This window comes from Aythya fuligula, chromosome 3 (genome assembly GCF_009819795.1).
Source record: "Aythya fuligula isolate bAytFul2 chromosome 3, bAytFul2.pri, whole genome shotgun sequence".
Taxonomy (NCBI): Eukaryota; Metazoa; Chordata; class Aves; order Anseriformes; family Anatidae; genus Aythya; species Aythya fuligula.
Genome location: NC_045561.1, coordinates 78,044,549 through 78,057,052, shown reverse-complemented (window position 1 = coordinate 78,057,052; position 12,504 = coordinate 78,044,549). Strand labels below are relative to the sequence as shown.

At 48.3% G+C, this 12,504-nt stretch overlaps 1 protein-coding gene across 1 annotated transcript in view; it reads right to left on the bottom strand.

Moving 5' to 3' along the window:
• The window catches only part of RNF217 (ring finger protein 217), a 53,198-nt gene extending 41,243 nt beyond the window's left edge, over positions 1-11,955 (bottom strand). Inside the window, exons 1-2 of the mRNA XM_032184473.1 lie at positions 11,805-11,955; positions 10,318-10,652 (exon numbers count right to left, since the gene is read on the bottom strand). Coding sequence (XP_032040364.1) covers positions 10,318-10,652; positions 11,805-11,955 — 486 coding nt within the window. The remainder of the gene's footprint in view (positions 1-10,317; positions 10,653-11,804) is intronic.
• Positions 11,956-12,504: the final 549 nt, after the last annotated feature.

The window sequence follows — 12,504 nt, the reverse complement described above, 5'->3', positions numbered from 1 at the left end:
CATCAAGCTGCAGTGAAAGCCTCCAGGTGCAGACTTCTCAAGCCAGTTCTTTCTCCTCTCACACTGCCCTTCAATCCTTGTGCTCTGACAAACTGCTACCGCTGCCAGAGTAAGCGGTCCTGCTTAGCCACTGTCACTTCATTCGGTACCACCTTCTGGTGCGTGGCGGTGCAGGAGACAACCAGGAACTTAAGGCGACAAAAGAAGTTAAGAATAGTTGCTAAAGGTTAACTTTAACCCAGATCACTTTCTCTGTTGGTGGAACAGATGATGCAGAGACAGTAAGGGCCAAGTAGCACTGCTAGCTAAAGTGACTGTGAACTGCTGGCCTTGGCAAGAGGTTTGCTCTTTTTGATATAGGAAGAAAAAAAGAGTAAGATCCAGAAAACATTTTAGATACTTAATCTACTACAAGTGACAGCTTGGCCTTATCTAGCTAGGTCTCCTCCTGCCTTAGCTTAGATGAGGTTCTCATGAGGAACTACTTGCTAGACACTTCAGGCAGGATTTGCTGAGTTTCTCTCACAAAAAACAAACAAACAAACAAACAAAACAACTGTGAATCAAAACCTAATACAAAATACCTCCTTCACAGAGCCAACAGCACCTGGTACTGTCCATCAGTAATAGTCACAATTCACTGCAAGGAAGGTTTAAATATTGGACTGGGAAGCTGCCAGTAACTTAAAATGAAGTTATAACTCCAGCAAACAGCTTGAAAGAATGAACATCTCTAGATGTTTAAAAATTACTGCTAAGTGTCACTAAGAAATACAACAGCAGCAAGTCTGAATCTACTTTCTGTTATACAAGGGGGTGAGAATTTCTGAGGTTGCCTGATTTCCATAAATCACACATAAGGTAAATGGGGACTGTAGATGTGTGCACACTTTGAGACACACAGGTTTTAATATTCCATTTTGCTTCATCCCCTTTGAGGCCCAGATGGTCATGCAGACGTCAATATGCGTAAATCTCTACCAGAGTCAACATTTGGACAGAAGTGCAGTGTTCTACAACCGATTTTCTAGCCTTACTGAGTAGGATTAGTTCACTGCAACAAAATACATTATCACCACCATAACTCTCCCTGGAGACCTAACATCTACATTTCGTAGTTGGCATTCAACCCTTAAGACATGCTCTTTTGCAGGCCCATCCACTCCAAAAAACTTTTAAGTTGCACATTCTTTCCCCTTTTTAAGCCACATGCTAATACCAAGCAGTTAACTAAGCGGAGTTTCCAAGCTATTGCACAACTGAACTGCATATGCACTCGAAAAAAGCACGGAGCAGTTTACATGCGTGCTTCCATAAGTCCTTTAAAGGAGTACTTCTGAGTAGACAAATTATAACTGGCACTGCACAGGTGCACTGGCATGGAAAAAGCACAAGGTGTCCTCTCCCCAAAGTGCATTCATACAGCAAGAAAATTTTAAACAGCCGAACGTGTTAATCCCTCTTCCACCATTTCTTTGCCCCCATACAGCATCGATAGTAACGACAACTGCCAAGTACTTCATTCTAGCTGTTCAGGACAAAAAAAAAAAAAAAAAAAAAAAAAAGCACTTCTCTCTGCACCTCTGTAATTGTACCACAAACAGCAGGATGCATCTACCTACTCCACCCTTCTCTGTTACCTACTGGGTGTAAGACTTCCAGCAGGCCAGTAAAACACCAACCCGTCATTTTCCTGGAATGTCTGTACTGAAGTTGCATCCTTTAAACTCTCTCTAAAATCCACTGCTATTTATTGCTACATTTTATTTTCTTAAGGTTAAATTTATTCCCCCACCCACTCGATAGGAAACTAGAGCCAGTCCCATCTCACCTTCTGGCTACTATTTACCAGAACAACTGAAAAGCAACTCAGCTGCAGGTTTAAAGAGAGACCAAAGATCCACCTTACGTATGGAGGTCACCAGTCTTCATGACACCCTTTTATTTTATGAAAGCTTACCCCAGGCGAGCCTACCTTCTGGGGCAAACCGATCGTTACATCATTAAGCCCTTCCCATCCTGGCAACCTTCTTCTCACTCTTCTTCCTTCCTCGTATTGTGTGAGCAACCTCAGAGCCACATTGCAGCTGAAACAATTTGGATAGGACTTCCCTTTCCTACCAGCTGAAGGCACAGAGTCATTCAGATCCCCATCCTACCCTGAGCTGGTACACCACTCCCAGGAGTTCAGGGAGCCAAACCGATTAAACTAGAGACGTACCTGCCTTTGCTGTCATTTACTCACATCAATGGTAGATTGATGGCATCAGCATTTCTAGGTTTGAGAGAATTAAATCTCGTGCCCTCTGCTTTCCACCACAATATCCAGCATGATTTGTACAGTACTTAATAAAAACACCAGTCAAAAAAGTGCATGCAAGCAGAAAGATACTTTCTTTCTTTCAGCCTCATATTCCTGACAGAAGGCATACTTGCAGTTCTGTAAATGCGTTACACAGCAAACACGTAAGGAAAAGGAAGTGTGATGGCGTTAGAAGCTTCTTGATCTTTTCATTAAATTGTAATCTAGGAAGTGCACAGCCTTTCTCACAATTAAGTAAATACACAGGAGCAACTGTACATCCCAACAAGCTTGTCAATGAAAATATATACCAGTCTTCAACTGAAGCAGTCAGGCAGATTTTAAGATAAATGCAGCTTTGTAATTTCAGTTCTGAAACTGGCTTAAACTATTCGACTTCTGCCCTCCTGCATTGTTAATCTAGAAAATTTTCTTCTCCAGAAGAAACTTCTTTAATAGGATCTTTTTTCCTTATTATCTACGTCAGTTACCTTAAGCAAAGGCTCTCCTAAGGGTTATTTACTTACACAATAAATATATGTATGCCACACTAGAGAAACATACATTTTAAGAGCCAGCTGTTCAGCAGCAATGCTGTTATTTCTATTTTCACACTAGTTCCTTTGCCTTACCATTTTTTTTTTTTCAGGTACTTAAGAATGGACTTGAAAGTTAAGTGGCTTCTTTGTCTCTAGACAAATTGTCACTTTTTTTGTATCAGGAAAAGTCACTGTTTCTTGGCAGAAAGAAAACTAAGAACAGTTTTGTTGTTGTTGTTGTTTTTTTCTTTTTGAATTAACTCCTAAAGAGAATATTAAAAAAAAAAAAAAGAGCAACAGAAAGATAAATTCAAGCAGCTAAAGTACGCTAAGAGACAGATAAACCAGCATAACAGGGTGGGTAAGTAATGCCCTTCTTTGCCAGTCTAAATTCTTTTGAAGAAATCACATCCCTTACAACTCTTAATCATTTTGACAATGTACTTACATCCTGACCATTTAAGATATGGACTTTTCTTGATCCTGGCTGGTTTAGACAGCAGGAAGCAAGATATTTGTACAAGAAGAAGAGAGGAATGAAGGGCCAAGAGGCCCCAGAGCAGTTGGGAGAATAGTTGCTCTGGGTGGAGAAACAGAAGAATGGGGCAGAGGTGAGCTCAAGGCCTTCCGAAGCCCCGTTTAACTGCTTGATTCCTCATTATTTGGGCAATTAAACCCCAAAAGTTCAGTTTTCAATTCATTTTACTTTAAAATCCCTGGCCTGAGTCTATGCCTGACGTGGCTCCTGGGACCCCCTGGTAGGAGCAGTGGGAGCAAGACACAGCCACTATCTCCCCATGGCTCATCCTGCCTACCAGTCCCAGTGCCAGCCTGGTTTCACCACCAATGCACCAATGAGCCTCAACACACTGGGTATGGGAGGCAACTGAAACATGGGGCTTCTGCTTCAAAGAAACTCTACTTCAAAATTAACCCAGTTGTCCTCCACCTCCCACTGCAATTCCATGTTAATAGGATGCCTTTAGCCTTCAAAATCAACTCTGCTATCAACATCAGCTGTTTCATGACACCATTTATCCTCACCCCAGGAATTCAGGCACTGCTGCATTAGCAGAACCCTTCCTGGAATTGTTCAAAGACGACAACAATACCTTTTCTGTTCCCAGCATCTCCGATCCTGTAGATCAGAGTTTTACTGGAAATATTCGTAGCTATATGAAGAACATGCATTCGCTTTCCCCTTTCTTCCACCACAGCATGGCTAAGGATGGCCACATACTCCAGCTCTGCATCTTGCAGAGACTTACCCAAACAACAGGAATTTAAAGCTTTCCACATAGAGTAAGTTTGAAGCTACTTTTTCACAGGAAAGGGACATACCGCACGAAGTGACATTATTTTGAGAGTACCTTGGTCTGCTTGTGCTAGGACAACTAGGCAGTGTTATCATTCAATAGTACTGCTCAAAAACAGTTTTCTTAAATTATTTAAGTGAATTTGTAGCAATGCTTAATTTTGTAAGACTTTGGTTCAGACCTAAGCATTGGCCCAAACTGCATCCATGAACAAATGCTCTGAGGGACTGAAATTCAGCTATGCGCCTAGACAACTTTAAAAACTAATGCTTACAACCTTGAAGGTACGTCCTGAACTGCAGTACTACTCCTACGACAGCTGGGTGCACAGCAGCATTTCAGCACTGCTACTGCATACAACATGTCAGGAACCCAGAGGACAGATTTTCAAAAGCTGTTTTTTGCTGAAAATCAGAGCACTCTTGTAGCTCACACATCACCCACAGCTGAGGGACCACGTATATCTGCCACTCTGCCTCCTCAGGAATGCAGTATCTACCTCACAGTGGCTGAAGTGGCTGGTTTGGTTTAGAAAGCCTATAATCTAGCAGGTAATATATTCTCTTCTCCTACTTTACCTCTGTTCCTCTTTTGCAAACCTCTCTGCTATTGAAACTTTAGCTGAAAGGTGATCGATCAACCTGCTGTCACCTCTCCAGTCTGCAGCCATCCCAGCAACTCACTAGCTAGCATCAGAGCACATTTTGGGATGAAGACCCCTTGCAAACACAGATATCCCTCACTGGGTAACAGTGGCCTTCCCGAGCTCTGGTTTGCGTCAGAGCACCAAGCAGCTCATTAACAATCAGATGATTCAGCACTTGGTGTCTACATTTCTGCTGCCTGGTTTCCTTCAGCAGCCAGACTACAGCTTTGAAGACATATCATTTACATGATACAATCAGACACCTGAAGAGGAGCACAGGTGTCTGAAGGTCCCTCCAGATCCAAGCTGGTACTAGTTTTGAACAACACAGCCAGCTCCTAAGTTCTCCTGCTTGCTAGCACAGCTTCATCATCACATGCTTCATATAAAAATCCCATTCTGCTGCTGTTTCCTCCCCTCCTGTCTTTCAGAAAGATCACACACCAAAAAGAGGGGTTGAAAACAAGATCTCAAGTCACAGACAAAGGAAAACCAGTAACAGATTCCAGGTAGAGGGAGGATAATCCCTGCATTTCATACTCAGGAGAGCGGAGTAGAATTCTTGTCCCACCAAAGCCAGCCAGACACTGAGTATTGCCAGCCACAACCCCTCCCCGCCCCTACATCCCCTTCCGATTTATCCACATCCACTAATCTGATTAGCATTCCTGTAATTAAAGCACCACAATATCTGATTTGTAGGCTGCTTAAATTAACTCATCCAAAGTCCTTTAATATAAGAAATTACTTCTCCAAGAGAATTACAAGATCTACAAAATAGAGCATTGCTAATGAGCATAAGATCAAAACTGGATTATCAAGTTTCCCAGTTCAGAGGTAGAACAGCAGGCAGTCAAGTCACCAAGGTTTCTATAAAACATTTACAGCAACTTTATAAGAAAAGTGAAACAAGTACAGATACTATTATATATATCTTCATGCTTTTAATAACTTACTGTACCTCGTAGATGTTAGAACGAGCAAATGCTATTTTGGTCTATTCAATATTTACTGAAAAGCAAGGAGTGAGATTGTTGTTCTGCATAGCACTCATCAGGTTTACAGATTAGAGAGATGAAAACACATAAACCTTAGCCTGTTTAGCAATGCAGGATAAGTTAAATATAACACCCCAGTTAAACTGTAGGTTTCACCCTCTCTTCTTACGAGAAATTTCTTCCTATGGCGATTAGTTTATTTGCCCAGAAAATTTCTGAACAACCCCCTACCCAGACACAAAAAGCAAAACCAGGCACAAATACTCCCTCTGACTCAGATTTACAAGCAGCCAAGAGAGGTTAGGAAGTGAATCACTCATTTAGCAAATCTGTGTGCACACAGCTTCTGGAATAAACCTCGTTTGGTGCAATGTTAAACATAGAGGAAGATGTGAAGTGAAGGAATTGTGAATGCAACACTACACCTGTGGGATCAAACACCCCAGTTCTTCCCGTGCTCCCCAGGTTACAGGCTGTATGCACACGGACCAGTAGAAGCACACAGCCAGCAGCTGAAGAAGCAGTTCATTCACCCTTCTGACTCCTGCCTAACTGGGCACATTCCTCAGCACCCAGTAAGACCATCTCCGTGAGCACCACAGTCCTCAAAGAGTACAGCCATCTTCAACACTTGTGCTCGCTCATATGAGCTAGTAGTGTACCATCACAGAGCAGCCTGGGCTGCATCCATTCCTGGAGGTGGGTCTTCTTGTGACCTCAGCTGGGCTTCGCAGGACCTACGCTTCTACCCCAAACTACAACCCCATTCACGATAACCTACTACACATAGCTATGCCTTCCTTGATTTCCCTGGGTCCAAAATGATACTGTTTATTTATTTATTTATGTAAAAGAATAGTAGGTGGTGTTCTTAGTCAGAACTTAAAAAGCCCTGAGGAGTCTGTGAGTATAAGGCCCAGAGAAAGAATAACTGAACTGAGGCATAGGTAAAATTATGCCACTTACTACAAGTCAGGTTCCAGATCAGCGTGGGAGCTAACTCACCTGATAAGCTTCTACACCAGGCATTAAATCCTTGAAAGGGATTACACAGCAAGGTGCCAGTGATAAGAGAGACTGGATTTGACCTCCAAGGACCTTCCCAAGGCAACACTCCTAAATCAATTGCCCCCATTTTCCCCCACATCTGTAAAACAAGGAGAGAACTCTGCAGTCAAAGCATTTTCATCTAGATAAACTTATTTTCAATAGCACCTAAAGCTTCAGTTGATTTTCTGATCTATAAAGTGCTCTAAGGCTGAAGTTTTGATGCAGTTATACATCTGCACAGAAGACATTACAAGGCATTAACAGGGTTTTTACTTTGCTACTCCATTAAGCGTCATTTCAGAAATCACACTGAAGCCATCATTGAGACTCCAGCTTTCTTCAGGGGTAAAACAAACAGACATTAAAGACAATTTCTTTCAAGTGTTACACTTCTACCAATATACACCACATTTTCAGCATAAAAGACCACTCCCTCTCCAGAGACTTGGAGTCAGTGTCCTCTCAAACAAAGGGCACAGCTTGCTACTTCGCTGACACAGAAAGCAGAACTAAACACACATTCCAGTTTGTTATCTCTCCTTCCACTCTCCTACCATCAGTTTCAGGTACACTCCTACACAAAGTTGACTGTATCCAAATTGAAAATGTTACAGTTTTTGAAAAGTACCAGCTTTCCAGCATGTACTCTTTTCAAACTTTTGTTAAGTTTTCTTCTTAGGAAGGAAATTACTAAATGAAGTGCTAAGTCTCAAAGATGATTTTATTTTTATCCTATACTGTCTTTCCACTCATCTTCCCAGAAATTCCTCTGATATGACAGGCCTTTTCCCTCTCTCCTCAGGATGAGTCACAGAATGGTTTGGGTTGGAAGGGACCTTAAAGCCTATCCAGTTCCAACCCCCTGCCATGGGCAGGGACACCTCCCACCAGACCAGGTTGCCCAAAGCCCCATCCAGCCTGGCCTTGAACACATCTAGGGATGGGACATCCACAGCTCCTCTGGGCAGCCTGTGCCAGGGCCTCACCATGCTCTGAGTGAAGAATTTCTTCCCAATATCTAATCTAAACCTACCCTCCTTTAGTTTAAAGCCATTCCCCTTTGTCTTATCACTACAGTCCCTGACAAAGAGTCCCTCCCCAGCTTTCCTGTAGGCCCCCTTTAGGCACTGGAAGGCCACAATGAGGTCTCCCCAGCCTGAACAAACTCCAGCCCCTTGATCATCTTCACAGACCTCCTCTGGACTCATTCTAATACTTCCATGTCATTCTTGTGCTGGTGGCCCCAGGGCTGAATACAGCACTCCGGGTAGGGTCTCACATAAGCAGAGCAGAGGGGGAAAATCACCTCCCTTGGCCTGCTGGAAGGTCACAGGGTCCTTCCACAGCACGAAGGAAAGATACATCACTTCTTGTTCTTCTCAAAGAAATAACGCTTGTTCTTCTAAAAAAATAAATAAATAAATAAATAAGGGAGATATGGTAAAAATACATGGATATTTGAAGGTGTTTGTTTTCCCTTTTCCCCAAACAAATACATCAAGCAACTAAAACTCTATCTGGCCAGAACATAGTGTCTGCAACTGAAGTCTGTGTGTCCACAAAACCATTTCGTGAAACCCCATCTCAAGATCACCTGACTTGCTGCAGACTTCTCTTTCTCTGCATTTGTATCCCTGCTCCATCTTTTACGTGTATCAATATGGCTATCTGCCACGTGGACCTTTTAATAGCTTCTGGGATAAATTTTGCAGAGTGCTCAGCAATAGCAGTGGCTTCCTTGAAGAGAGCATCCCTGTATGTACATAAAGCAGCTGGCCAATGCTAAATCCACTTCATGGGGTAGTGACCTGGCTCCCAAGCCCAGCAGCTGTTCCAGCCACCAAGCCGCTGGATCACCCTCAAAGAGCCCAGACAAAACCAAGCTATACCTTAGTTCTTAGGTACAGCTTCAGCTACCAGATCACATAGATCAGTCGGGTCAATGTAAGCAATCCTCTGTATTGCTTTAGCTCAGAACCAACACTATTTTGGATTTGAGGCTGAATCTTGCTCTGGTACACCTTCTTCCCAGACCTGGTGAGATCCTACCTCCCTTCTTGCTCAAAGGAAACAAGTGGGACAAAAAACGCGTGTTTATGGGTATTTCAATTATTTTAGACAAGTTACACTCTAAAAACATCTCTTCTTCACTGAGCAAAAGAGGGGCCTAGCCAAATGTATTCAGTGTTTACGCCTACACTGTAGACATTCAATTTGATCACAGAATGCTTTGGGTTGGAAGGAGCCCTTAAAGACCATCTAGTCCAGCCCCTCTGCCATGGGCAGGGACATCTTGCACTGGACCAGATTGCTCAAAGCCCCATCTAACCCAACTGTGAATACTTCCAGTGACAGGGAAGTCTCTTGAGGGCAATGCCTGAAGACGCTGCCAGGCCATTCCCCCAGATATTTTACTATTTGTTTTAATGAGGAAAAAGCTAACACAGCTCATCATATCAACATGTAGAGCAGGCTGTGTGCAGCTACAGGAGCTGAAGATTAATACCTTCATGTCACACCACTTTGCAATCTCCAAAGTGAGACAATACCCTAACACATGACCTTGGTGGCAAATATGAAGGAGGCACAAACATGTATTGGCAACGTACTCTAAAAACTTTCCAAGTTTCCAGCTCATCACTTGACTACAAACCAAACCAAAGCATTGAAGGCTGCGTGCAGAAGTCTTGTTAAGCTGCTCCTGAATTTCTGTGTTACAGGAAATGTACAAAAGCACATCCTCAGCTCCTCTCACCCCATCAGTTCCCACGTAAGGCCCCTATGAGTTATCTAACCACGATGAAGGTGTTCCACGAGCACCTCGGTGAGTTTCGTGTTAGCTAGGACAAACGCCACCAGCATTACCCAGTGCTGTGCAGGCTTGTCAGCACCCAGCCAGGCACGTGCAGGTCCCAAGCCGTGCGATGTTGCAGCTCAGAGGAGCCTCCATCTATTTATAGTGCTCGACGGAGCTGGAGCTGCCCATCCAGCCCCGAGGCACGCCGTCCAGCTGGAGCTCGGACCACCCCGGCACGGCTCCCGGGGCCAGCAGGTGTAGAAATACATCCTACCAGCCACCCAGCACGTCCACTCTGCACGTCGCAAGTGTTCCTCCCGAGCTCGTACGATAAGGCGTACGGCACAGGGCTCTCTGTGGTTTGGTTTTTCCCACCCGCCCAACTTCTCCCGTTGCTCTTCGGGTTCAGGGCACGCCTACGCCGGTGGCGGAAACAATGCCCGAGCGCTTTGTGATGCTAAACCAGCTCCTAGGAACACTAGCGAGGCCAGAGGTTAGCTTTCAAGCTGCTGATTTCGCTTTGAAACTGCACTCCGGCTGGCAAACCGGCGGCGAGGCAGCAGGCTGCAAGCAAGCAGCCGCCTGCCCGGCCCAGCCCGGCACAGCCCTCCGTCCCCCGGGGTCCCTGCCCGCCGCCGTACCCCCGGTCCCCCGGGGCTGGGGCCGTACCTGGGAGCTGAGGTACCGCTTGAGGCACTCCTCGCACACCGCCTTCTTGCAGCAGGACAGCGGCTTGACGGGCTTCTCCTCCAGGCACACGCGGCAGCTCAGCACCAGCAGCGGCCCGAAGTCCCCCGCGATCAGCCCGGAGAAGGGCTCGGGCAGCAGGTACAAGTCCATCACCTCCACGCTGCCGCCCGCCGCCAGCGGGTCGCCGCCCGCCGCCACCCCGCGCCGCGACGGGGCCGGCACCGGCACCGGGACCGAGACCGGAGCCGGGAGCGGAGCCGGGGCCCGCCCGACGCCGCCGCCGCCCCCGGGGGAGGGCGGCGATGTGCGGCGTGCTGCGGGCCGGTCGTTCTCCACGCAGTACACGGTGCAGTACACGTGCCGACGGGGGGGGCGGCGGCGGCCGCTGCCCCCCTCCGGCCCCGGCCCCTCCTCCGCCGGGGCCGCCGGCTGCTCCGGCCCGGCCGCCGCCTCCTCCTCCTCCTCCTCCTCCTCTTCGTCCCCGCCGGTCCCTCGCCGCTCGGGTGGCGGCGGCGGCGGCTCCCCGCTCTGCCCCGGCCCCGCCGCCTCCCGCAGCGGCGGCTCGTCCGCGCCGGGCTCCCGCGGGCTCCCGGCCGGGCTCGGCGGCTCGGCGGCGGCGGGCGGCGGCCGGTGCCGGCGGGGCGCTCAGCGAGCTCTGCTGCTCCCCCATCGCCGCCCGCCGCCGCCGCCGCTCCTTCCCATCCAGCCGCCTCCCGGCGCCGCTTCTGCTTCCGGGTCCCGAGCCCCGCCGCTACGAGCCCCGGCCGCCCGCGGGCACCGGCTGCCGCCGCCGCCGCCGCCCGGCCTCCTCCCCCCGGGGCTGCGGAGGGAGCGGCGGGGGCCGCCCGCCTCGCTCAGCGCCGCCCCCGCGGGCTCGGCCGCAGCCCGGGCCCCATGCCGCGGGGCGCAGGCGGGCAGCCGCCCCCGGAGCCCCGCAGCCGCGGGGCAGCGCGCACCCACCGCACCCGCACCCCCACCCGGCCCGGCCCCACCGACCCCGGCCCGCCCCCGCCCCGCGTCCCCGCCCCGCTGTGACGCGCCCTCGGCGGCCCGGCCCTCCATTGAGCCGTAAACACCGCGGGAGGTGCCCCGGCAGCGGGACCAGGACGAGGAGGAGGAGGAGGAGGAGGAGGAGGAGGAGGAGGAGGAGGAGGAGGAGGAGGAGGAGGAGGAGAGGTGTTGGCCGCGCTGCCCAGCGCCCTGCCAGCTGGGCGAAGCAGCAGCCGCCCGTCGGGGCAGACGGCTCCGTGCCCACAGCGGCTGCTTGGGGCCGGCTGTCACCCAGGTGTTGTCAAAGCAGGGGGGCAGCTTTATGGCCTTTATAAGCAATTTTCTCGCCAAGCTGTTGGGTTTATGAGTGCTTTATCATGCTTGGACACAGTTGTGTGGAGCTGAGCCCAGTTCCTTGAGAGATGGCTTTTCTCCCCTTGGCACGCAGCCAAGCCCAGCTCAGCAGGGAGCCCCACCTCTGAGCTCCGCAACCAGGTACCAGCGGCAGCTGGCAGGGCGCGAGGGGGCCTCTGTTTTGAGGAACTCTGCCCACCACCCTCCAGCAGAGCCTGGATCATTTAGTCCTTGCAAATGCAGCAAAGTTGGTTTTTCCTCTGTTAAGCCCATTGGCAGGTCTGCTGTGAACAGATACACTTGCTGGCTGTCCTCTTACTCATGCCTGATTTTTAAATCCTGCAGGTGAGATCCAGGGCAGGCACTTGCAGTTACAGAGAAGCAAAGAAGTTGTGGCTATCACATCAGTGAAGTCAACTTTTCCCAATCTGTAAAATTCTGCATAGTATTGCCTGGCTTCCTTCCTTATTTTTCCTCAGTTCTTTCTCTCCCTCCCTCCCCTCCATTCTTTCCTTAAATTGAAGAACAAAACCTTGGATAAAACTTCTGTGAAAGAAAGTACTGGTCTATAAGAAGCTGCAGAGCTGATTACTGTACACAGTCACGAGGCAGTTCTATAGAGAACGCAGAAACTTGGAGAGTTTCAGCAGTACGGCAGGGCTAGAACAGGCTGCGCTGTCTGCACCAGCTCTGTGTGCATATACACATATATATATGAAAAAGGAGGGCTCAATTTCCCAAGACTTCAGTTCTCAAGTCTTTGTGGAGATTACTTCTGCTAAAAATAATTAACGTTTTTAGGATGAGTAATTAACATTCATC